The sequence below is a fragment of the Marmota monax genome, unplaced genomic scaffold (assembly GCF_021218885.2).
Source record: "Marmota monax isolate L192 unplaced genomic scaffold, Marmota_monax_Labrador192_F-V1.1 WCK01_AAM20220418_F8-fsc00072, whole genome shotgun sequence".
NCBI classification, from domain to species: Eukaryota; Metazoa; Chordata; class Mammalia; order Rodentia; family Sciuridae; genus Marmota; species Marmota monax.
The window spans coordinates 1,058,595-1,085,558 of NW_026692356.1; the positions used below are offsets into that span (position 1 = coordinate 1,058,595).

The window sequence follows — 26,964 nt, forward strand, 5'->3', positions numbered from 1 at the left end:
TTATAGTATCTAAGGAATGCAGATAAAGGATACACAGCCTTTTCCCTCAGGAAACTTGCAGTCTCACGGGAAATAGAAAAATATCCAGACACATATAATACAACATGATTAATGCTGTAACATAAAGCTGGATTCTAAGGAATCAAAGAGGGGTGCTACAGAAATGTGATGTGAACTGACCCTTGAAGGCCAGGGATTTGCTAAGTAGACTCACAGGAAGAGAGGAAGAAAAGGCTAGTTTTCTGGGCAGAGGAAACCATGTGTGTAGGTCTGGGAAGCCTCTAGAACCTCAGCGTTTTGAGTACATTGGTTACAAAGGGAAGGAAAAAGGCTGCATTTCAAGGACTCAAGCAGAAGAGATCATAGCAAAGGATCAGATTATATCCAATCTTTATTCTACTCAGAGTTCTTTGGAGCAGGAACAGAAACCAAGTCAAACTAGCTACAGTAATGACATTTGACCTTTTAGACTCAGGTGTCTACTACCATAAGACTGCAATCTGTCTTTCAGGATCTCAAGAGAATCTGATCAGTGACTGGCTGACCCCCTGAGTCAGGTGTCTATGCCTCTTCTATGCCTCTTCTGATTGTTAGGATGACCCAGGAAAACAAGGCAGGGAGAGAGAGAGAGAGAGAGAGAGAGAGAGAGAGAGAGAGAGAGAGAGAGAGAGAGAGGGAGAGGGAGGAAGGAGAGAGAGAGAGAGAAAGAGAGAGAGAGAGAGAGAGAGAGAGAGGGAGAGGGAGGAAGGAGAGAGAGAGAGACTGCACTGGATTTCTCCAAGGCTGGGGTCCCATGGTAGCGAATGTCCTCCCAGGAACAATGGACAGGCAGGTTTCCCTAGGAAGGGAAATGAAAGGGGATGAAGTCCATCTAGCACAACACTGTGGGTCATGGAAAAACAGCTGAAATTTTTAGTGAGCATTTACAGAAAGCAAGAAAAAAATCTGTTATTAAAGTCACAGTTATCATTTTAACATTTAAGGCAGCTCCCACACATGATTCCAAAGTATACCATCTATAAGGCTGAAATAATCAGAATATTTTTGCATTGTTAATGATTTTGAATTACTTTATAAAAAAGTATGTATAGCAATAATTTTACACATAAAATACTCGACATCTTATCCTTAACTCTGACAGGGAAAGCTGACTGCACCAGGGGAGCCACTAGACAAAAGGAGATTGAGTCTCTGAATGACCACGAAACACGGGACACCCCACTCTAGTTCACATGGACAGTGCTGGAAATGGAAAATTTAAGCTTATGTTATAAGACAGCTAAGAGCTGGAGTTACTTTGCTAAAGCAACTGTGATTGCTTACTCAGGCCTCAACATGGCACTCCCCAGCTCTGCACAGGATAGAATCTATCCAGTCTGAAAGTCTGGGTTTCTATGCAACAGTATGGAAAAGGGGTCTTATTGACTTGTTTACAGTATAGTGCTGTTATGTAAGCAAGAACTGAGTTTCTGTTACAGTTATATAACAATACATTTTGGGTTCACTGTTGAAACTGTTAGCCTATCTTCAATAGCATCTGGCTAGTGAGAATCTATCATATACCGTCTTTTGTATTTATTAAACACTATCTTTTATTTTATGTCTGTCCTAGGATTAACAAAGGAATGAAAAAGATGCATTTTAAATCTCACAAGGGATGTTAAAAAAAAGTTTAAAATGAATTTTCAAAAATTTATATATAAACATTTAATTAATGAAGTTTTTCACCAATGCTCTCAAATTCTGTTTATAAAAAAGCTTGAAGGATTGTCTGCAGGATAAAAAATCAGTGTAAGTGATAGAAATTGTCATATTCACTGATATGTTATAGTTTCCTGTTTTACTAACTTTTCCTAATTTAACATTTCATAAAATGTATAGATTCTTATTTTCAGTGGATGACAGTTCCATTTACATAAACTTATTGCTAAATAGATTATAAAATCTTATAAAAAGTAATTTTAAAATTCACAAAATAGTTAACAGAAAGGACCCAAATGAAAAACATAACACAATTTAGTGAAATATGCACAGGGAATTAGGGAATAAAGCAGAATATCAATGTTTCACAAATCAGTGTAAAAGACTATTCTCTTCAATCATCTCTCATGATGCCTTTTATAAGTTATCTTCTTGATTTTGTAAGTCATCTTCTTAAATTTCTTCCTCCAAATATAAGTCTTTCATCATAGATAATGTTCTAAATACTGAAAATATTTGTAGTTGGGAATAAATGCAAATGACAAAGATTACCTTAGAATCTATCTTTTAAATTGTGGAGCAGAGAAACAAATATACAGAAACACACCAGAGTATGGAAAAAAAGCATATGCTTCAATTTTCAATTCAAAATATAGTTTTCAAAGTTAGGCTTTTTGTATTGTGCAGTGCAGAAAAAATATTGAAGTTATGAATGTTGGCTATTTTTCAGGGTCTGAAAATTAATGTTTATGTGAAACAAGTACATCATAATAATGAATTACATTATAGAACTGGAACATAACCTCAAACTTTAATGGTTTGTTGATATGTGGAAAATGTGAAACTAATAAAAACAACATTTTCTTTTATTTAATGAGTAATTCAATTGTTCTTTAAACATTGCTTAAGCATTTTGACTGACTATTATTTCCTTCATAGTATTTTCCTCTTTGAAAAACTTATGGCTTCATTTTTAGATCTTCCATGTTTTTTTCTACATGCTTTAAAAATCCATTATTACTTATTAGCAATATAAATAGTTTTGTGCTTTTCCATTACACCAATGTCATGTTCTAGCTGTTTCATTTCTTTTTCCAGCTTCTGTTTGCGAATCTTCTTCGGTATGGAGTCTATGAAGACTGAGAGGGACTGGAACTCTTTGTGCACCTCTTCCCAGTTCTTTTTCAGCCCCTGCAAATGATACACAGAACTGAAGACTGAAGAAAATTGCAAAAGTAAGTAAATGGTAAAGAAACTATACTGATAACAAAAATTGTAAACAGGTAAAAGATACTGATGAAAATAACTTTTAAAATGATACATGTTTACCAATGACTTGGCCACAGTAATGAAAAATCTTGTACAGAGGCCAAATTCTGTCCTTGATTGTCTGCTCAATCCCCACTGGGAGTATTTATTTGTGTTGTTTTTAATGTTACTGTACTTGTTTTTAATATCAAATACCCATATGCAAGGTTATGAGTGCTATGGTACTAAGCTAACAGCAAACGTTTTGGTAAAAACCAACAACCGAGAATTGATACTTCCAAGTGAAGGACATTTTTGAACAGGAAATTATTTCTTATGAAATTTTTACTTTTTCTATTCATAATTTTTTCCTTTTTTATCCTCTTTTTATTTCTCTTCAATGGAGAAATCATACCAAAAGGCTTGATTCTGACTTGCATGGCCATATTTTCTTATATTTGACAAAATGGGATTGTAAAAATGCCAAAAATCAATTTTGCAAAAGATGATCATTTATATATCTTTTCAATATATTAGAAAGAACAAATCGTCCTCCTCATAGCCAAGGGATCTATACTTCCCATTAATGTATTCTAGAAATGATTGGAATGTCATTAAATGTATCCCATATGCTAATTCAATAACATAGTTAATGTTTTATCATCTCAGAAATCAACAAATTCAAAATTAGGGGTCTCTTAGGAGTGATAAAGGTTATTTCCATCTCTGCCTGGTTATCATTTCTTATCACAGTGCACTAGGGGGCTCCACTGACAAAATGATCTTAAACTTCTGAGTTCAATTCAATGAATTAACTCTTAATCATTCATTATGGGCACAGATCGTTTTATTGACATGAGAGAAAAACCCTAAAACAGACAGTGTTATTTAAAAAATTGCCTGGAAAACATGATCCTTGAAAAAAAATGGCCATATCTTTAGGTTTAAAAGAGGATTAGAGGTATCATATAATAAAGCTTCATAACAAGCCTTCATAGTACAAATTCAAATGTGTGGAAAGTTTTCTGGGATGATAAAAGTTCAATGATATAGTCCCCTGCTTAGGTAAAAATGGTGATAGGATAGGGTACACTGTATGGAATAGATTTGTTGGGGAAAAGCACAACAACAGTCTTTTGCCCCTAAGTGAGATTATATTACAGACATGGGCAAAGGAAAGAGAGAGGAAAATACCCAGGTTAAATTCTAAAAAGAGGGAAATAGGTTGACACAGTTCTCAATAGGGCATAAGATATATTCCAAAAAGAAGTCTTCAAAAGAACTCTATTTCTTCATGGTCTTTCATTATGAAATGTGAAATAAGTTCCCACAGTGCTCCACAGGGGTGCCTATTGCAGAGAGAAATCTATATATGTATGCACTTTCAAATATCAAAGGTTTTTCACAGCCAGTTGGTGATATTTCCATATTACTTGTGGTCACAGCAGCTATACTTTTTCTCTGGATTTTCTTTTAGAGGACAGTTTGCTTTTATCTTCTAATGTATACAACAGTGTTTGGATCAAAGTCAACATATAGAGATGGAAACTAAATAGAACTAACATGTCATATTATATTGCAGTAGCCTCCTTGCTGCTTTTAAGATGCCTCCACTTTTTGTTGTTATTTTATCTTAAAAAAAGTCTTTTATCCATTGCAACAATAGTGCCCCCTCCACTCCTCTTGGGGATCAAACCCAAGGCCCACTGCATGCTGGGCAAGCGCTCTATACTGAGCCACAGTTCCAGCCTTTTCAATTATTTTCCATTATTTTTACTTCTTAATTTTTCCCTTTTCTGTTTTAAAGCTAAAATAACATTGTTAATTTTGAAAAACAAAAATAGGACAATTGAGTACCTACCGTTTCATGTTTTGTATTCACCATACCCTCAAACATTCTCCATCTTCTTGCCTGCTCACTGACAAGGGGTGGAGGGCAGGAGTTAATTCCTATGGGCTGTCCCCTGGTTCTTGTGCCCCTTGGCTTTTGACTGAGTTCAGCCAAAGCAAGCACTGGTGGAAAAGGAGAGAGGCTGGGTATTCTTCCCCATCCTCCTCAGCACTGCCTAGCTGCACTGTGACTGTGATGGGCGGCCCCTCTTCAGGCTCCAGATTTTACTAGGCCCTGATAACCCTATTACCTGTCCCTGCCCTTCAAGCCCAGGTGGTGGTAGACTCCCTTTGTTCTTAGTCGTGGGCATCCTCAGTGTCTCTTGTTGGCTTCTTTAATCCTATTTCACTTCTGTAAGAAGTTCCTTCTTAAATTCTCTTGAACTCTAGCTGAACATGCTTTCTATTTCCTGCTGGAGCCCTGACTGATAAAGCTACCCTTGGGTACCTCCTATACCTCTCATGGAATTTGCCATCTGAGGTGAGAGAAAGACACCAAATGCAGTCAGCCCACAATAATGAGGGTTCTGCATCCATGAGTTAATAGGAAAGATAAAATAATTGGTTTAGGTATAGTTTCAATTATTCTAGAGCTCCATCTAGTGAAAAATATCGAATTTATGGACATTTTTTAAATATAAATTCAGGGACATAAGAATGAAAATAAAAATACTTTTTACCTTATTTATACATGTTTCTTGTATTAGAAGGTAGGCTTCCTTACAATGCAAGCTCACCAAGTTGGCAACAAAATATTATTCCATGGGTACCTACATTAAAACTTTTTGCTCTGCTAGAGAGTCAGCTTTGCTGCAAGGAGTTTGTCACTGCAACCAAAAGAGATTGTTCTGACATGAAAGTCAAAGTCAAAATTAAGTTGAGGGCAGACTGGAAGGCCTTTCAGAGATGTTCCAAAGAGTGACACACCAGTATAAATCACAGAACACTGACCTGGAGAACGGCTTCCCTCTCTTCATCAGAGAGCCTTTTCATAGCTGCTTTCTTAAGGTTTTCCTGGATATAATTGTCATATTCTTCTTGGGCTTTTTTTACTTCCTCATTTCGTTTACATATGTATTCAGGTGTGATCCCATAATCCTGTAAGGATTTTTCAAGAAAAAAATTACTAAAATTCTGAATGTGATCTTACATATGTTTATAAAGCAACCAATGACTAGAGAAATAAAGTTTACAGACTTTGCTCCACATGACAAAATTCAGTGACTTCCCATAGAGAACTAGTTGATTCTAGTCTTTCAAAACTGAGTTTTATTTGTTTTCTCTCTTTTGAATGTTCCCAGTGCCTGTTCTCATGACTCCATTCTTTACCCCTAAGAGTTGGCTTTTCTTTTCTATGTTATGTGCTTTAGCTTTTACCTTGAAATCTCTTGAGTACCTTTGAGGTCTCTTTTTCATGATCCTGTTAAATAAAAGAAGATTAATGTGCCCAAGACATTAGAAAAGCAAAGTCCTTGAATCATGTGAAGCCTCTCAAAGAGAAAATTGACTGAAGTTGTTTTTGGAAAGGCAAAATACATTTTTAGGCTCCTGGGCTATTTAGAAGGATTGATAGTGAAGACATCAGCTGTGATTCTTTCAGATTAGTGCAAGCATTGATTTCATTGTCTATAGAAACAGAACTATTCCATATTCATTCTTCAAAAAGTATTTGAGAAATGTACTTGGTGAAAGGTATAATAGTGAATAAGAAAGGCAAAGTTTCTGCTCTCATGGCATTTGCACTGTGGTGAAAGAGATTCACCAAAAACAGACTGTTGTTAGTCCTTCATAACTGAAGGTTCTGCATCCATGGATTCAACCAACCATGGATGGAAAATATTTTTGAAAAAGCGTGTACAGACTCTTTTCATGTCATTCCCCAAACAATACAGTGTAACAACTATTTATATAGCATTTACATCTGTTTTGTATTTATAAGTAATTGAGAGATGATTTAAAGCACAGAAGGACATACATAGTTTGTATGCAAACACTAACTGTTTATGTAAGCAGCTTGAGAACCTGCAGATTTTGGTATCCACAGGGTCTCTGGTGGATATCCCCTGTGGATACCAAGAAAGGACTGTATGAAATAAAATAAAGTAAAATAAAGGCTAAAAAGGGTAAAGAAAATAACAGAGGTCATTTCAGATAAATAAGGTTGTCAGGGGAGACCCTCTGCGGGAGCAGCAACTGAGAAGTATGGTAGTCACTGAAGTTATTCACAGTGTTCTGGTTCTTTTCCTCCTGGGCATTTGGAGAACAACACTGACCTGCTCCCCTTGAAGTAAAATGTAGCTAGGTAACCTGACTTGTCCAATGTGTGTAGAGGTATCAGTGGATAATCTCATTCTTCTTCTGTTGGGCCTAGAGACAAGCAATGTTTTGAGTTTTCTGCATCCAAGAAGGACAAGAAGCAGAGCCTCTAATAATCCTCTGTGAGCAAAATAATAAAACTATTTATTAACAAATAATAAAACTTTGTTGCTTTGATTTACTGGAATTTTGGGGTTGTCACTTCAGTGTAACCTAACCCATCCCGACTAAAAAAGGGATAGAAATCTTATATCTAAGTGTGTTCTGGAAAGTACACTGCCCTATACAGATAAACTCTAAAGGCACAGTGTTTCGGTCAGTTAGTGCAGTGATAAACAGATCAATACACTTCAGGAAATATTGAGGGCAACAGCTCATTATAGCTCAGCACAACTGATATTCATAATGATGATAATTCTGTAGCTTTACACACAAGACTAAATTATAGTTGGCAGACTCTGTTTAAGAAAAGGAATAGTGAGATATATTTTAGGAAAAAATAATCTCATAAGTGGGCAAAAGCTTCAGGGATCTGAAATATTTCTAGGTGCTGAATCACTGAAGGTAAGTGTGTACTATTAATATTAAATTGCATATAATATTCATTCTTTGTTGTACTTTTATAGGTGCCTAGGTATTGTGTTAAGTTCCTTATATCATTTAATCCTCAGAACAACTCAATGACTTATTAGAGATCACAGGAGTAGAAAGTGGCAGAATTAGGATTTGAAATGATGTCTCACTACTATTGCTATAGACCTCATGTAATCATCCATCCTTCAATTTGTTTTCACAAAATGTTTTTCAAAATACAAATGACACCTAATTTACTAGAAACTAAAACATGAGGATTACTCAGTTAAAAAATGCTTTGCCTTTAAAAACATTTATTTTCTAATTTATTAATAATAGATTTTTCAAATTTAACCCTGAGAAATTAAGTGGAATAAATTTCTCATCATTGTTTAATCAGTGACACCAAGAGGACAGTAGGTGCTAGTCTTGTCATGGTTCGGTAAACAAGTACAGGTAGATTAACCTGGTGTTTTTCTGTTTCCATGATGGAATCTCCAAAATTTTTGTTCAATACAGAATATACATTGAAGTGGGAAACTGAGGCAGAGAGCATCCAAGATAAGGGGCAAAGTGTGTGGCAGTTGGTGGCATAACAATCAAAGAAGAAGAGTTTCTATGTGATAGGGCAGAAATTATGGATTGGAGTGACTTTAAGAAGCCTGGGGGTGGGGGGTCTGGGTTTGTGGCTCAGTGGTCAAGCGCTTGCCTAGCATGTGTGAGGCCCTGGATTGGATTCTCAGCCCTGCATATAAATAAATAAAATAAAGGTCCATTGACATCAACAAAAATAAATAAAGAAAGAAAAAAGCCAGAAGAGAAAATTTTTACTTTTTCCCAACCATGAGACAAGGACTATGAGCACCTTCTTGGGGCCAAGAAGGAGGAAGTATCACAAAGAGCCTTAAGAAACTGTGTCAGCATGTGCAATCAACTCCTAGATTCCTGCTACAACTTTTCCAGAGGTGATCTTGGTCTACTGAGTAAGAAGAGTTGCACAGAAAATAAGTTGTGCTCTCTGAGAATAGCCTGAAGTTTCTGTTCTGATTTGCCACGGCACTGGATTTACCAGGGAAGCTCACTGCACTACAATCACCACTGGAAATTTTCCTTTTTCCTTCCTTCCTCCCTCCCTCCTGTTTTATTCCCTTCCCCACTTCTCCCCTTCACTTCTTTGGTCCCTTCCTTTCCTCTCCCATTTCTTTTTTTTTTTTTTTTTTAATATCTTTAGTTGTAAATGGCCACAACACTTTTATTTTATTAATTAATTAATTTTTTATATATATATTTTTTAGTTTTTAGATGGACACATATTTTTATTTTATTTTTGTGTGGTGCTGAGAATCGAACCCAGTGCCTCACGCATGCTAGGCGAGCGCGCTACCACTTGAGCCACATCCCCAGACTCCTCTCCCATTTCATGCCACAACTTATTATTATTTTTCTTTAGGGTTTTGTACTCATTTAACATGTGTTTCAAGCACTTTTATCCTCTATAAGTATATTAATATACAAAATATAATATAAGTATATTAATATACAAAATACAACAGGATTTGTATGCTTTTCTTTGTAAGCTTTTTAAAGATATTCTATATCTACACCAGTAAACCCAAGCTTCTCTAAAATCCATCAATGAAGTTATATGCCTAGCTTATAAACACGTTTTCAGATAGAAATGAAGGACCTGAAAGAACTAGATTATTTGACAGTGCTTTCAAGGCTTTGCATCAAATTAGAAACAGACAAATATATAGTAACTGTGCTTTTAGTGACATTTTCACCTCACCCCAAATTAAAATATTTCAGAAAACAATTTTTATAATTATGAGATATATTAATAACTGAAATTAAGGAAAATAATTGTAAATTTCATCTACTGAACTCTGTGGGATTGTTCATTACAATTTCTCTGTTATCATCACATTAGATTTGGACCAAACACAGATTGCTAGGGAATGGGAACTGGCAATCTAGATAATTTGTCCAGTGAAAGCACTATTAATGATAACATAGACAGTTGTTAGGAATACCACATTTGAGTTATTTAAATCTCAGTTCTCACTTTAAACATGACAAGCCTACCTTTTTATTGATGTACTTTGGAATTAGTCCTGAAGTTTCAAGATCATGCTTGTCCCCAGTTCTTTTGTCAACATAAATTGGCTTAGGCTTTTTAGCCACTCCCATGATTACATCGGCTGCATTTGTATTTATAAAATTTTTTCCACTCTGTATTCCCATAACTGGATGATCAGTCCTCAGTGGCACAGCAGGCTTCCTGGGCTGATTCCAATCAAATTTTGTTTCTGTTAAATATAGCATTTCCTTATTAATATTAAGTATCAACATTGCTACTCAATACTATTTATAATATCCAGATATTGGGATTCTATTAATAATAAATTTAAATACCTATAGTAAAAAGTTCTTACTATCCCCATACTTATTGAGTTGGGTACATTAATTATGTAGGGCTTTTTATATGTCAATCATACCTCAATAAAATAGTTAAAAATATAAGGAATCAAAATACAAAAATATTAAGTGCAACATAATCGAATAATATGTTGAAAAAGAGTATAAAAATCTTAGGGAGAAGGATAAGCATCCTAAATTATATGCTAGCTCACTAATACACTTTTACTGTCTATTATGAGATATATTTTTATAAAGACTACAATAATAAATGGTCAGCTCTGTTTAAAATACTTATATAAGAACACTAAAAACTTCTGAGGACTATCAATATTACCAGTAATTGTTTCTTCAGAGGAAAATTACTGTAAAATCATCAAATAAATAAATTGAGCTTGATATATTGAAAGCCTAAGAATCTATGGATTTTTTTCACTGAAATTATTTATTATTATTATTATTATTATTATTATGTATAAAAATCTTGGAATAGCCATATAGTCAAAACACAGCTTAACAAATAAAATATCACCAATGTAGTTGAAATTTCATATCCATTCTTACCTGACTGCCTCTCATTTCCTAAAGTAACTGCTTTCCAGAATGTATTTTATTTCTCTCTACAACATGCTGTTCATTAAACACAGATGAAATTCATTATTTTTACACAATCTCTTCAGCTCAGCTATTCCAACCAATCTTTTTTTTGTCCTGGGGATCAAACCTAGGGCCTTGTGCCTGCAAGACAAGCACTCCACCAACTGAGCTATATCCCCAGCCCACAACCAATCTATTTTGATATAGTCATAACAACATGGTTTGCCAAAATGTAAATAATCATAATTTATTTCCAAGAACTGAACGCAACAACTATCTTTGCAAGGTATTACTTCAATCTTAAGTTCATCACAATTTCTAGGGACTTTGACTTTATGCATTTCTACATTGTTTGTTTATGGGTTTAAATAACTTCTATTATCAGAAAAACAATACTTATTGTTAAAAGTCATGGACTGGGTTTAGACCCAGGAGAGGGATAGCTGGGTCAAATGGTGGTTCCATTCCCAATTTTCCAAGAAATCTCCATACTCCTTTCCATAACACAGCCACATCAATGTTAATAGCAGCACAATTCACAACAGCTAAACTGTGGAACCAACCTAGATGCCCTTCAATAGATGAATGGATTAAAAAATGTGGCATATATACAAAATGGAATATTACTCAGCAATAAAAGAGACAAAAATCATGGCATTTGCAGGTAAATGGATGGAGTTAGAGAAGATAATGCTAAGTGAAGTTATCCAATCCCAAAAAACCAAATGCTGAATGTTTTCTTTGATATAAGGAGGCTGATTCATAGTGGAATAGAGAGCAGGAGCATGGGAGGAACAGATGAACTCTAGATAGGGCAGAGGGGTAGGAGGGGAAGGGCGGGGGCATGGGGTTATTAATGATGGTGGAATGTGATGATCATTATTATCCAAAGTACAGGTATGAAGACATGAATCGGTGTGAATATACTATGTATACAACCAGAGATATGAAAAACTGTGCTCTATATGTGTAATAAGAATTGTAATGCATTCTGCTGTCAAATATAAATAAATAAATAAGTCATGGACTGGATTAATCTTGTTAGGAGCCAAATTGAATTCTTAATCCCCAGCACCTCAATGTGTGTGTCTTTGGGATTAAGGTCCTAGAAGAGTTAAATTAAAATGAAGGACTACAGTGGCCCTTAATCTGAGTGGTGTCCTTATAAAAAGAAATTTGGACAGACATACATAGAGGGAAGACCATGTAAAGACACAGAAAAGAAAACCATCTATCTATAAGCCAAGGAGAAATGCCTTAGAAGAAACCAATCCTGTTGACATCCCAGTGATGGACTTTTCTTACTTCCAGAACTGCTGTCTCTCACTGGACAGTTTTGGACAGTTTTAAAGCTCCTACAACACCCTGATTATGAGTGTGTATGCATGGCGCTTGGGAATGAACCCAGGGCCTCACACATGCTGAATATGGACACTATCATGAGTTACATCTTCAGCTTTAACCCTGAATTTCTTAGTTATTCTTCAGGCTAGTTAAAATTTGCATTTGCTTTTGCCTTACAATATTTATGAGAGAAGAGATGGATTTCAGGAAGAAGCTTTATTTTGTCTATAAGAAGACTTATTTTTTCATTTATTTGATACATAGGATTCATGTAGTTTGGTAGTTGTATTATGTAATATGCTTAGCCCTAGGGAGGATACATGAGGACCCAAGGGATATTGCCGGTCTCAAGGCATTGAAAATATTGAGTTCTATTTTAAGATTTTCCAGTATTCTCAAAAGGTGTTGTTGGTCACAAAATACCAAGACTCCACTAGAAGAAAATAGAAAAGAGACTTTGGAAGTCATGAATTAAGCATGAAGTTTTTATTTTCAATTTGCTTTTTCCATATTTCCTGATCATTACTTTACCCTTTGTCATAGGGTATGGTTTATTTAAGAGGATTATAGGACATAAAACACTGCCACAGTGTGATGTACTTTCACTTGTGCCAAAATGTACACCCCAAGTTGGGCTTGAGCTGTTGCACTATTTCCTCAATGCCAGCAGACATAAAAAGGCCAACATTTTAAAGAGAAAGACTCATTTGGCTCTTTTCTTTCCTGCCCTAAGACATCAAGCAAGACATACCTAGGATGGGAAGAAGGGATTTCATGGAAACTTTGACACATATCCACTTCCCTACACTCTCATGTTCCTAATAGCCTTCTTTCCTGATATCAATATACTCTATGAATTGACTCAACTACATAATTTTTGAGGTCCACTATAAAACGAAAACATAGGGCTACACAATCAAAAACTATTAAGAGTTTCAATATTGCTAGAGCAGAGCATTAAATCAAATGTGGGACCTTTCTAAATGCAGGTGCTATGCAACTGCATGGGTAGCACATTCATGAAGCTGGCACTCATTCATGAAGCCTTTTCCACACTTCATGGGTGTGCTTTGTGGTCATAGATTCTGAGAAAGTGAAAGCCTATACTCAAAAGTGAGCCTGGTATTGCTTTAACAACTAGTAGTAACTGCAATTTTCATCTCTTCAAAAAAAGATCAGAGAAAGAGCTTGGGGTGTAGCTTGGTGGTAGAGCACTTGCCTAGTATATACAAAGACCTGAGTTGGATTTCCACACCAAGAAAAAAAATTTCAACAAAGTTTAAATGCTTGAGAGATCTTGCTCATTAATCAGAAACTATCTGGGGTTTTGGACTTCTGAAAATAATTGTTGTTTTTAATTGAAGCCACATAAGTAGGAATTGAAATGAGGAAGCACTTGATGCTAGGAGTGGGGCTTTACTGGACAAACCAAGATGTAGTTCAAGATGCTTGCCCCATCAGCAGTCCATTTTGGGGGCAACTTATCCCTTCCCACTCTCTTTTTCTACTATATTCTCTACTTCTACTTTCCTCTAGCCACCCAAGTTGGGCTTAATATCAGGCAAAGTTGCTATTACCTATTCATATTTAATATTTATTGACAATAAAATAATTTTAGTTAAATTATCTAATATTGTGTTAATTTTTTTAGTTGTAGATGGACACAATACCTTTATTTTATTTATTTATTTTTATGTGGTGCTGAGGATCAAACCCAGTGCCTTACCTATGCAAAGCAAGTGCTCTACCCACTGAGCTATGACCCCAGCCCTAAATTAGCTAATATTTTCAATATTAAAAAGAAAGAGTGATAAAACCTACTGGGTGGTAGAGTTTTTTCTTTCGAATGTTTCTTTAGGAAATCCTTTGGAGAAGGTACTTCAACTTTAGCTGGTCCCATAGTTTTCATTGCAGTTTTAATTTTTTTCATGTCATTTTTTATAGTTGTCTTAAAAATTGATTTGTACCTGAAATTAAAATTATAAAGTCATAAAGTCATAGTGTTTATTTTTCTAGCAAAAATATTTCAAGTTTAAAAATAGGCACACATTTTTAATTTACACATGACTATATTCATATGGAGAACAATAGCAATAAAGCAACTTGATATGAACCCTGAGAATGAGGCTTGTGAAATCTAGATGGAAGCCCTGGCCTAAGAAATAGGTGCCAGGACAAAGGTATTGTATTTTCTTATTGTCTTCTGAACATCAGTACCATAGGCTGTGATGACCCCTCTGTCATTCCTAATATTAGTAATTTGTGTCTCCTCCCTTCTTCCCTCCCTTTCTTTCTCCCCAATCCTTATTAATCTTGCTAGGAATTTATTAATTTTATTGCTCTCAAAGAACCAGAATTTTATTGATTTTCACTGATGGTGATATGTTCTCCATTTTAATGATTACTGCACTGATCATTATTATTTCTTTTCTTTAGGTTAAATTTTCTTTCTTTTTTTCTGTAGTTTCTTAAGGTACAAGTTTAAGTATTAGATTTTAAACCTTTATGCTTTATCTAATATAAGTTGTTAAAGCTATAAAATTCCCTCAGCACTGCTTTAGCAACATCCATACATTTTGATTCATTATGCTTAATTGTATGTAACCCAAAATACCTTTTAAATTACATTTTTATATCTTTCAGAAGTTTGTTTAGATATGTTTGTTCAGTTTTCATATATTTGGGCTTTCCAGGTATCTCTCTAAATGATTTCTAATTTATTTCCTTAGTATCTGGAGAATATCCTTTATATAACTTCAATCCTTTCAAAATTTGTGATACTCACTTGACGACACAAAATATGGTCCAGTCTGGCAAGTGTTCTGTATATACTTGAAAAATGTGTATTATGCTAATCTTGGATAAAGTGTTTTTTAAATGACAATTAGATCAAACTGGTTGAGGATGATTTCAGGTGAGCTTCCTGTTTTCTTGTACTTACTGATTTTGTACCTTTTCTATTTCTGAAAGAGAGATGTTGACATCTCTGACTATAATTATGGATTTGGTTATCTCTTTTAACTCAAACAGCTTTTGCTTCATATATTTTGAGGCACTGTTAGTGTTGCTTTATCATCTTTAAAAACTGACCACCACTTCATCATTATACAATACACTCTTCATTCCTTTAAAATTCTGTACTCTAAAATCTACTGTCTGATACTATTATAGACATTCCAGCATTCCTTTATGATATGGTATATATTTTTTCCATCCATAGAGTTTTTACTTGTCAGTGTCTTAATTTTTAAGAGACATTTCCTAAAAATATAGAATTTTCAACATCATTCTAAATGGAGAAAAATTAAAAACGCTCCCTCTAAAAACTGGAAAAAGACACAGATGCCCTCTTTCACCACTTCTGTTCAAAACAGTCCTTGAAACTCTAGCTAGAGCAATCAGACGGATGAAAGAAAGTAAAGGGATACACATAGGAAAATAACAACACAAACTATCACTATTTGCTGACGACTTAATTCTATGTTTAGAAGATTCAAAATATTCCACCAGAAAACTTCTAGAACTAATAAATGAATTCAGCAAAGTAGCAGGATATAAAATCAATACCCACAAATTAAATGAATTTCTATACATAAGCAATGAATCCACTGCAAGAGAAATTAGGAAAACTACCCCATTCATAATAGTCTCAAAAAAACCAAAATAGTCAGGAATCAATATAACAAGAGGTGAAAGACCTCTACAATGAAAACTACAAAACACTAAAGAAAGAAATTGAAGATCTTAGAAAATGAAAAGATCTCCCATGCTCTTGGATGGGCAAAATTAATATAGTCAAAATGGCCATACTACCAAAACTGTCTTACAGATTTAATGCAATTCCTACTAAAATCCCAAAGACATTCTTCATAGAACTAGGAAAAGCAATCATGAAATTCATTTGGAAAAATAAGAAACCCAGAATAGCCAAAGCAAGCCAAAGCAAAAAGATTGAAGGATCACAATACTAGACGTTAAACTATACTTCACAGCAATAGTAACCAAAATGGCATGGTATTGGTACCAAAGTCAACATGTAGACCAATGGTACAAAATAGAAGACACAGACACAAACCCACATAAATATGGTTACCTCATACTAGATAAAGGTGCCAAAAACATACATTGGAGAAAAGATAGCCTATTCAACAAATGGTGTTGGAAAACTGGAAACCCATATGTAGCAAAATGAAATTAAATCTCTCTTATCCTGCACAAAAATCAACTCAAAGTGAATGAAAGACTTAGATACCAGAACAGAGACCCGGTGCCTAATAGGAAAAAAAAGGTAGGCTCAATTCTTCATCGTGTTGGCTTAGGACCTGACTTCGTTAACAAGACCCCTAAAGTGCAAGAAGTAAAATCAAGAATCAATAAATGGGATGGATTCAAACTAAAAAGCTTCTTCTCAGCAAAGGAAATAATCAATGATATGATGAGAGTGCCTGAAGAATGGGAAAAAAAATCTTTACCACACTCACCTCAGAACACTAATCTCCAGGATATATAAAGAACTCAAAAGACTTAACACAGACACACACAAAAAAAACCAACAAAAAATAAACCAATCAATAAATGGGCTAAGGAACACACTTCACAGAAGAAGAAATACAATTGATTAACAAACGTATGAAAAAATGTTCATCATCTCTAGCAATTAGAGAAATGCAAACCAGAACTACTTTAAGATTTCATCTCATTCCAGTCAGAATGACAATTATCAAGAATATACAAGCAATAATAAGTGTTGGCGAGGATATAGGGAAAAAGGCACACTCATACATTGCTGGTGAGACTGCAAATTGGTGCAATCATTCTGGAAAGCAACACCTTACAAAATTTGGAATGGATCCACCATTTGACCTAGCTGTCCCACTCCTTGGGGGGGTTCATACCCAAAGGACTTAAAATCAGCATACTACAGTTATGCAGCCACATCAATGTTTATAGCAGCTTAATTCACAATAACTAAACTATGGAACTAACCTAGATGCCCTTCAACAGATGAATGGATAAAGAAAATGTGGCACATATACACAATGGAATATTACTCAGCCTTAAAGAAGAATGAAATTGTGGCATTTGCAAGGAAATGGAACTAGAGAAGATCAAGATAAGGAAATAAGCCAATCCCAAAAAACCAAAAGCCAAATGTTTTCTCTGATAAGGGGATGCTGATCCATAGTGGGGTGGGGGGTAGGGAAAAACGAAGGAACTTTGATTTTTGTAGAGGGCAATGAGGGGATGGATGGGGCTGTGGAGATGGGAAGGACAGTAGAATGAGATGGACATTATTATCCTATATTGCCGCAGTCTGGCTGGGCACAAAATCACGAGCCACTCAAGCAGGAACAAAGTTTATTTTTTGAAACTGCTGCCAATGTCCGGTACCTCCCGGGAAGGTTTTTTCCACCCACGCGGCCTCCTCTTGGAACCGCAGAGAGAGTTCCTCCCCCGGAACTCCCTCCTACTGTACTTCCCCAACCAATGGGAACTCTCCAGGAGTCCTGTAGCCGGCCTAGGTGAACAGCAGGAGTCCAATATCCATATGAATGCAAATCTTAACATAATCATATCATCTCAATGGCTAGCTGGCATCACCTTTTGACCAAAAATGCCATGCATCATATACTTGGCTCTTAGCATCTCCCCCCTTCTGTTTAAGTAACAAGCAATCTGGCTAGGGACCGTGCCTGTTAGGTTTGTCCAATTTAACATATGGTTCTTACCCGTCATCGGAAAACTGACTTTTAGGCGTCAGCCTCCTGTCTTAGGTTGATACCAGTGCAATTGGATCATACCCGTCACTGACTACGGGTCCAGCATATAGCCATACTTGTGGATAGACCTATGTACCAGTGGGGGGGTGAGGTTTTTGTCTCACCTCTGTTGGCCCCCAAATTTGGCCTTGGTGCCGGTGGGGGGGTGAGGTTCTTTACCTCACCTCTGTTGGCCCCCAAAATTAGACCATCACTAGTAGAAGGGAGGAGGATACAGAAATGTTATGACACCAAGTCAATTAACGGCTCCTAGGAAAAATTGCATCACTGGTGACACATCAGCAAAGATACGCTAGCACTACCATAATTTGCTGCATCAACAAATAGATCACAAAGCATACAAGTGATACATAGTCCAGGCAAGTTATGTAAGCAGTTCAAAGCAGAGGAATCTATCAATATGTCCATATACATGTATGATTACACTACTGGAGTTACTGCACCATGTACAGCCATAGGAATGAGAAGTTCTGCTCCATTTGTGTATAATATATTAAAGTGAATTCTACTGTCATGTATAACTAACTAGAAAAAAAAAGTACACAGAATTTTTTATCCAACCAACAATCACTTATATTTGGCATATTTAGACCATTCACGTTTAATATAATTTTACAAGTATGTTTGTTGTTAAATTTTCCATGTTGCTGGATTTTCCAGCAACATATCCCATTGATTATTGCCTCTCTCTCTATTCTGCCTTGATTTTGTTTTATTTTGGTGCTTTGCAGTACATATGTTTAACATTTCATAGCCTACCTCCAAGTAATATTATGCCAGTTCATATATGCCACTTCATATATGGGGCAGGGATGTTGCTCTAGCAAGCAGGAGGCCCTGCACTTCCAAAACAAAACAAAACAAAACAAAACAACCCAAACAACAACAAAAACTTACAAAACAACATTGCATTCACTCCACTCTCACTTATGTCCTAGTATTGTCACATATTTTACTTCTCTGTCAAAAAACCTCATAATTCATTGTGATAATTTTTTAAAAATATAGCCAAATGTCTTAAAGAGATTTGAAAAAAATGTTCATATTTACTCATACATTTATCATTTCCAGTAGACTTCATTCTGTTGTGTAAATCTAAGTTGCCAAATGGTACCATTCCTTCAGCACAAGAAATTTGCTGTCCTTTTTCTCCCCTGTATGTAATGTTTCTTTTTTCTTCTCTGACTACATTTAAATATTTTTCTATTTATTAAGAGTTTAATACATTTGATTATAATGTCCCTTGGTATGGTTTTCTTCTTCTCCTTCTCCTCTCCTTCTTTTTTTTCTCTGCTTGGTGTTCATTGTAATTCTCGGATCTATGGATTTAGAGATTACACCAAACTTGACAAATTTTTTACTTTTATGCAAATATTTCCTATTTATCTAGCTTTTCCCTCCTTTTCTGTGATTACATTTAGACCTAGATTAGTCTGCTTGATATTGTCCATAGCTCACTCATACTCTGTTCTCCTTTTCAGACTTTTTTCTCTGTGTTTAATTTTGTGTTGTTCCATTGTCTTCAAATTCACGTATATTTTCTTCTTTGGTGTCTTAGCTGCTGTTAATCCCTTCTGGTATACTATTTACATTTTGGACATAGTATTCTTTGTTTCTAGAAGTTAGATTCGGATCTTTGGGTTATTGTTGGTTCCTCTTCCATTTTTCTCCATATCTTGATTCTGCTTTCCTCCATCTTTCTGAACACATCATGAATTTGTAAAATAACTGTTTTAATGTCCTTGTCTATTAATTCTCTCATTGATGTCATTGTATGTCTGTTTCACATTGACTGATTTTTCATGTTATGCTTTGTATTTTCATGCTTTTTTGTATGCCTAGTAATTTTTGATTGGATGCCAAACAGTGTGAATTTTACAATATTAATAGTTCAATTTTTCTCTTTCCTTCTTTTAGTGTTTTTGAAAATTGTTCTTAAGCTTTATGCTGTGATACAGTTATGATAGCTGGAAACAATGTGGCCATTTTAAAGCTTGCTTTTAAGTTTTACAGTAGGTCTAGTTTAGATTTGAACCCTCAACTGAGGTAATATACTTCTGAGAACTCCAATGTCCCATGAGTTGGTGTCTCCACTGGCTGTTTGAATTGCATTTCTGTTTGAATTGCATATTTGTTTGAATTGCATCTTGATTTTTATAATTTAAAATGGTATATTTTTGTCAGTTTATATAAAGCTTACTCTTCTAAATAGTTGCACTTTATTCTATTTTCTGAATGGTGTAGTTTAATTATAAAGATCTAGAAGGTAATGTTATTAGATAACTGGCTCTGTTTTCTACTGGCACTGCAGCTTTTTAGTGTGATTTCCTTGCTTTGGTAGTTTCATTACACACACGCACTTAGACTCTCCTCTCTGGTACACTATCCTGAATTCCAGTGACTTTTGCCTTCTGAAACTCTGAATTCTGTCCTCTTAACTCTGGGAGATTCCTAGGCACTGTTTAAATTCTCTGTATGGAGAACGTTCGTGCAATTATAGGATTTGCTTCATTCATTTCTTTCTTTTAGGGAAGAATGCTCTGTGCTGTCTGTTGTCTAGTGTTAGAAATTCATTATTTCATATCTTTTTTTGGTTGTTCCAGTTGCTTAAGGTGAGAGGTTAAATTCCATCCCTAATTGGAAGAAAGTTATCTATACTACTTTTAACAAATTGTAGTCTCTTCTCCCTTGTGCAGATAAATTTATTTGGAAAATCACTGATTGATTGATTGATTGATTTTTTGCTTTTGGGGTCTTTCCTCAATATTGAACTCAGTGGTTGGGAACCCAGTATGGTCTTAATTAAATGAGCTTATTAGTCACCTTCAGGAAATAATATTCAGGTCTTAAAATCATAATAATACTCATGTCTTAAAATAATAATATTCATGTCTTAAAATTCCCATGGAAGTTGGGATTGGAAGAAATGGTGTCGTAATCAATAATGATGAAACAACGTACGTCTACTCCTACCTCTTTTTAAATTGCAATTTTGTGATTCAAAATGGTTTTTTTTTGTGAGCCTACTCATCTGTTATAAAAATTTTCTATTCCATATGAATAATTCTTATTTTTTCTAATTACAAAAATAAATGAAGGGCTGGGGATGTGGCTCAAGCGGTAGCACACTCGCCTGGCATGCGTGTGGCCCCGGTTCGATCCTCAGCACCACGTACAAACAAAGATGTTGTGTCCGCCGAAAACTAAAAAATAAATATTAAAAAATTCTCTCTTTCTCTCTCAAAAAAAAAATGAATAAAATCTAAATTCTGTCCATCTTTCCAATTTTTCAGAATAAACTCAGTTTTCTGTCTTTTCTATTTCTGTTTGAATTGCATCTTGATTTTTATAATTTAAAATGGTATATTTTTGTCAGTTTATATAAAGCTTACTCTTCTAAATAGTTGCACTTTATTCTATTTTCTGAATGGTGTAGTTTAATTATAAAGATCTAGAAGGTAACGTTATTAGATAACTGGCTCTATTTTCTACTTATTATTTGACAGGCTAGAATAATTCACTATTGTCATCTTCAATAAATGTGACACAACTATATCATACTGTCAACAATAACCACATAATAAGTCAGATCATTAACATGAGGAACACATTTTGTAATATTTTTTATAAGGCACACAAAAAATGATAGTGCTCAAAAGCTGGGATAATTTGAAAAAACTTAATAGGGATTTTCCCCCCAATGAATGAAGATGGGCAACTGAGTAACATCTCTGTGTGTGTGTGTGTGTGTGTGTGTGTTTGGGTCTATTTTTAAATTTTAGGCCAATATTATTGCAATATTTCATTCCTTTCAATAAACTCTGGAGATTAGACTCTATTAGAAAGTTCTTCACATTATTTCTTGTGGAGAATTTTTACAGGTAAATCAATACTCCATAAGCTCACCTATTGGCATTGAAGTGAGAGCTTTAATTCAGTCTCATGACTATATCTAGTAATTAATTTCTCAAAAACAGACACCAATTCCATCTTTTGCCTAGTTGTTGTCAAAGGTAGGCTCTACACTTAATTGGTTATAACACTGTATGCTATTGAGTATAATTATTATTTTACTGCTGCTTAATATCTGTCACAAGCTAGGTACTATTCTATGATTTTCATAATAATAATTTAATTCTCAAAACAATCCTAAGAGATAAGTAATATTATTCCAGTTTTATGTAATAAAAAACAGGCCTGTAAAGTTGAAGTGAGCATGAAGAACAGGAGCTGAAACTGAGACACAAATTTGATATTAAGGCCCAGATCTTTAATCAGTCTGCACACTGCCTGAATAAATGAATCGAAACTAATAAGCACTTTTTGCTTCAATAATGTGCATATTTTAGTCTTCCAATGATTTACTATGTAGTATATAGTTTTGTTATTTATACAAACTACTTTGTTCTAATGTATTGGGGCAAAGATATCAAAGAAAATGGGAAATGATGATAGTACTAACACACTGAACACATTAATAGTAATAGCATTTTTAAAATATTGGATATCAATCTTAATTAAATTTTTAAAAACTAAAACTATATACCCCTTTATCTTACCTGTGTCCTAGAGGATAGTCTTATTCTTAAGAATTTGAGCCACGGTGTCTGGTTAAGATAATAAACAGATAAACACAGACTAACACACTTTTCTTCTAAAAACAACCTTTTTTGCGGGGCAGTTACCAGGGATTGAACTCAGGGGCACTCAGCCACTGAGCCACATCCCCAGCCCTATTTAGAGACAGGGTCTCATTGAGTTGCTTAGCGCCTCTCTGTTGCTGCGGCTGGCTTTGAACTTGTGCCTCCTGCCTCAGCCTCCTGGGCCACTGGGATTACAGGTGTATACCCCTGCACCTGGCTAGAAACAACTTCTTATACCACAATATATTATATGTACTGCTTAAGATATTAATCCTTACTTTTTAATTGAATAATATTCTTTAAAAAAGTTCACTTACCTACAAATTTCCCTGGCAACAAATTCTAAAGAATGGTGTTGGCATATTTTATCTCTCAATATCTTAAGGTATATATATAAAATGCCAGAGAGGTGCGCTAATACCTCTTACTATGCATTATATTATCTGTAGAAATCTAAGTGAGAGGTAACAACTCAAAATGAATAAATAGCAAGCCAGTAACTACATATGGTAGCTGTAATTTCCCTTGCTAACAAAAATCCGATTTGTCCTTCCCCTCATCCATATGTTTAAAGGGGAAAATAGTCTTTTTTGAATTATCCCTTCTATTATATAGTTTCCCAGATTTTTAAATTCTTCTACATTACTCAAGTGATTCTATTAATTGTACCATATCTTCATTTGTTTAACTGTTTTTCCTGATGATTTTGAACCTTTTAGATAAAAAGTAAGGTCTAACTCTGTGTGTGTGTGTGTATGTGTGTGTGTGTTGTATAAACATGAGAAGAGCATTTGGATAAAAGTAATTTCAGAGATGAAGATAGTATTTTATTATTATGGAAATCTGCAGGGATTGCCTAGCTAGATGAAAAATATGAATAGTAGCTTCTGAAATTATCATAAGACTGAGACCATAGATTGCAGCAATGGTAATTTTAGTATAAAATTTCATTATGCCAAAAACAAAAGATTTTGGGATTTTTTTCTTTCTTTGAATATAAGTTCATCAAAAGATTTGCTGCTTTCCTCAATTAAATTCTTGCAATTAAATTCAGCAAACTAAATAGGAAAGATCCTCAGGATAAAAATGACTATGTATGCTGGGTTCGATCCTCAGCACCACATAAAAATAAAATAAAGATGTTGTGTCCACCGAAAACTGAAAAATAAATATTAAAAAATTCTCTCTCTCCCTCCCCTCCCTCAAAAAAATGGCTATGTCATCTAAGAATTCATAATAGTCAAGAAACAGATTGTTCAGCAAAGTCAAATACATAATGAGACTTTAAGAAAGTAAATGTTAGAAAGACTTCAGAATTTATAGGTATAATAGTACAGATTGTTACTGATGGTGAAAACTGAATTCACCCAAACAGAACATGTTCTTTTGGCACCACTTTTGGATGCTTTTCATTTCCTCTCACTTAGTCCTTTTTCTATGTATTTCTTCAGAATAAAAGCAAGGCAAGGAGTTTGTGCTGCCACTCCAACATCTCCAAGAACTGATATACTAGGGCACTGTTATACACTTAATAGGAGCTCAATTAACACTTCCCAAATGAATAGTGATTATTTTTAAGTGATAATTTTTTTTTTTTTTTTTTTTGGAAAAAAGTCTAGATACAGTAAAAATTTTAAATTTTTAAATAATACCTATCTAAGAAAATATCTTAACATTCAAATTTAGTATTCTATAGAAAGTACAACCTACCAAGGTGTTACAGAGAAGAGGAACTTTATCTTGTATAGTATACAGGAATTTTGGACCAAAAGTTGGGTCAGCAGTACATGATTTGAACATTCATAAACTCTGAAAACTGTATCCTAGTTTAGTTTACACTCCTCTTTTCAATTTCGACTAGACTTTAAGAAGCTAATGGAAATACAATACAGGTATTGCTCCAATTAAAACCAGATTCTCAGGTTTAAAACAAATGGATGACTTGCCCATTTGTTTTGCTACACACCCCAAGTAAATGATAAGTAAAAATTATTGATCCTCATACTCAAAAGAGACCTTAGAGACTATCTAATCCACTTGTTTTCCAGATAGAAAAACAAATAAAATTTAGTTTTAGAGTCTATTTTTTTAGCCTAGTGCTCTTTTAAAGGTAATATTGACATATATATGGAAAAGGATAAAGATAAATGAAAGGACACATTTCAAGTCCTATGAGGAAAAAGATTTTCTCTACCAGTTAAATTCTTTTCTCCCCACGGATTTAATTAAGTTCTAAGAAGTACTTACACAGGCAAGTAACTGGACTGTTTATTTGTGGCTCCCTTTGTGAGATTTGGGTGAAATTAGTGGGTACTAACAATTATGTTAAAATTTTAATTAAATTACATATTTCTGGGTCACTAGCCAACCATTATTCATTCTACTATTCCATTAAAACCTGAAAAAAGACCTTAAAATATATTCTATCTACTTTGTTTAGCAATCAAAAGACTGAGGCTCAGAAACAAATGGGAATTTTTATTTTACAATAATCTTGGGGAAAAATATTCTGCCTTTAGAGAGGGAGCAGTAGTGCAGTTCTAGAAATACAACACTTGGCTCCTGAAATCAAACATCAAATGTCCTCATACAGGATAATAAAACTGATTTTTTTCTTTTGAATAATAACATGACATATTATGCTATTTTGTATAACACATCACATACAATTAGATAAATTACAAAAATGATATAATGTATTAATAGGAGGCTAGGAGTAACATAATAAAATTACCATCTTATAGCATGGGACTGTCATCTGAATTGTGAAAAGCTAAACACCTAGATGTTTCGACATCTAAGAAGTCATCATCCAAGGTTACTTCACTGAGACAAAAATATATTTTATTTTTAAGAGTCCATACATATTCCAATAAAATCATATTGGTATTGGAGGAAGGAAGGAAGGAAGGAAGGAAGGGAGGGAGGGAGGGAGGGAAGGAAAGGAAGGAGTCCTGTATTATGTATGCTTAGTTAATCTGGACATGGAATCATTATTTCTTATTCTTGTTTACAACCTTTGCTTACCCACATACCTAGGAGGCTGAGGCGGTTCCTTCAAGTCACTGGGTATGAGGTTATAAATGCTCTCAGTAAAGCACGTTGAATCCATCATCACCAAATGACTTCTTAACTACTGTTCTCAACTTTTTTCTCACTATACTAGTATCTCAGTCCCTTTCTTCACAGCTTCCCCTTTCTTTTTCTTGCTTCCTTGCTTTCTCAAGGAACTCAAGTTTCTCTTTCACATAATCTCCCCTTTGACCCCTTCTTAGCAGTTCACTCTGGAGAAGAAAATACCCTGTCTATTCCTCCCAGGAATGCTTAGCGTTGTTGGCCTTGCGGTTGCTGTGGAAACAGTTACTAGGCGACGGGGAGATGGAAGGCCGCATTGCAAACCAGGTTTCCTCTTGTCTTTCTGCAAGGCTTTTTTCCTGTCTGAGAAATTCATATGGAAGCCCCTGTGCCTCTGGAAAAAAGGGATGAAAACAGTGTCCTCTAGAACATTTTGCTTTTTTCTCACTTTGTACGTTTGGAGAAAAAATTCTACTACAGCCGAAACCCAGGGGCGCGCAGGCGTCACACACTAAAGCTCTAGTGCGCAGGCCCCAATCCTGGCTGGGGCTAGGAAAGCCCCTGCGGCCGAGCTGACGCAGGGGCCCACGTGGCGAGCGGGATGACGAGGGCGGGGAGGAGCCCAGGAGTTTGGAGGGCGGAGCGCGGGGGAGAGTCACGTGCCCAGTGCTCGGAGCTCGGGCGTGGGGCGTGGCCGCGTAGGTCGGCGCAGGCGCAGAGGCCGCAGCGCGGGGCGGGGCTGGCCTGCTGAGAGCCGGGGTTATGGGGCTGTCTATTGAGGTGGTATTGGCGGTTTATGAACTCTTTCCATTTCCTTTCCTTTTCCCCGTCTTCTCAGTGTGATTTTCTTGGTGAGTTACTGGAGGAGAAAGAAAGGAAAAGTAGAGACCAGTCTGTTTCCATCGCATGCGTTTCTCCCATCGTTCCTTCTTTCCGCTACTCAATTGTAATCTCTGTTTTGAGCTTATTCTACCTGCTGCTTCCGTCTGAGGCTCCTCAGACCCCCCCCCCCCCCTGCGGAACTCTGCCCTGCCCACCATCGGTGCAAGTGCACGCCCGCCATCCCGCGTCCACCTGCTCCTTCCACCTGTGCCGCCCTTGCCCTCCCCCTCGGCCCTCTGCGCCTTCCTGCGCTACCTGGTGAGCTCTCTGCCCCCGCTACCCTCTGGGCTGGCGCTTCCCTCTCCAGTTGCTTTCTGCAGACCTGTGCCTGAGCAGCGTCGCCTGGACCAGCGAGCAAAGTTGTATTTCAGTGAAGCAATTTACAAAAACAGTGATGGGCTACATTAAGTGGTAGATTGTAGTTTGTGCAGATATCCAGTGTAAATTGTACTATATTGTACATCAGCAAATTAGGCGTTTTTTGCTAATGATTATTT

The 26,964-nt window shown here is 35.6% G+C and overlaps 2 protein-coding genes across 6 annotated transcripts in view; one reads left to right on the plus strand and one right to left on the minus strand.

Annotated features, from left to right (window-relative positions):
- Thnsl1 (threonine synthase like 1) overlaps positions 1-26,964 on the plus strand; it is a 187,790-nt gene that overhangs the window by 149,751 nt on the left and 11,075 nt on the right. For 2 of the 5 annotated variants that reach the window (XM_046442257.2, XM_058578603.1), the window contains one exon: positions 2,800-2,936. The gene's annotated coding sequence lies outside the window, so the exon portion shown is untranslated. Of the gene's footprint in view, positions 1-2,799; positions 2,937-26,303; positions 26,437-26,526; positions 26,726-26,964 lie in introns of those variants that run through there. The other 3 variants (XM_046442254.2, XM_046442255.2, XM_046442258.2) reach the window with 3 other exon arrangements.
- On the minus strand, positions 374-26,048 carry Enkur (enkurin, TRPC channel interacting protein). Its single transcript, XM_046442261.2, has 5 exons — positions 25,546-26,048; positions 13,909-14,054; positions 9,814-10,037; positions 5,791-5,937; positions 374-2,892 (listed from the first exon to the last, which is right to left on the minus strand). Exons 1-5 carry the CDS (start codon positions 25,623-25,625, stop codon positions 2,719-2,721), a joined length of 771 nt encoding a protein of 256 aa, XP_046298217.1. The 5' UTR covers positions 25,626-26,048; the 3' UTR covers positions 374-2,718.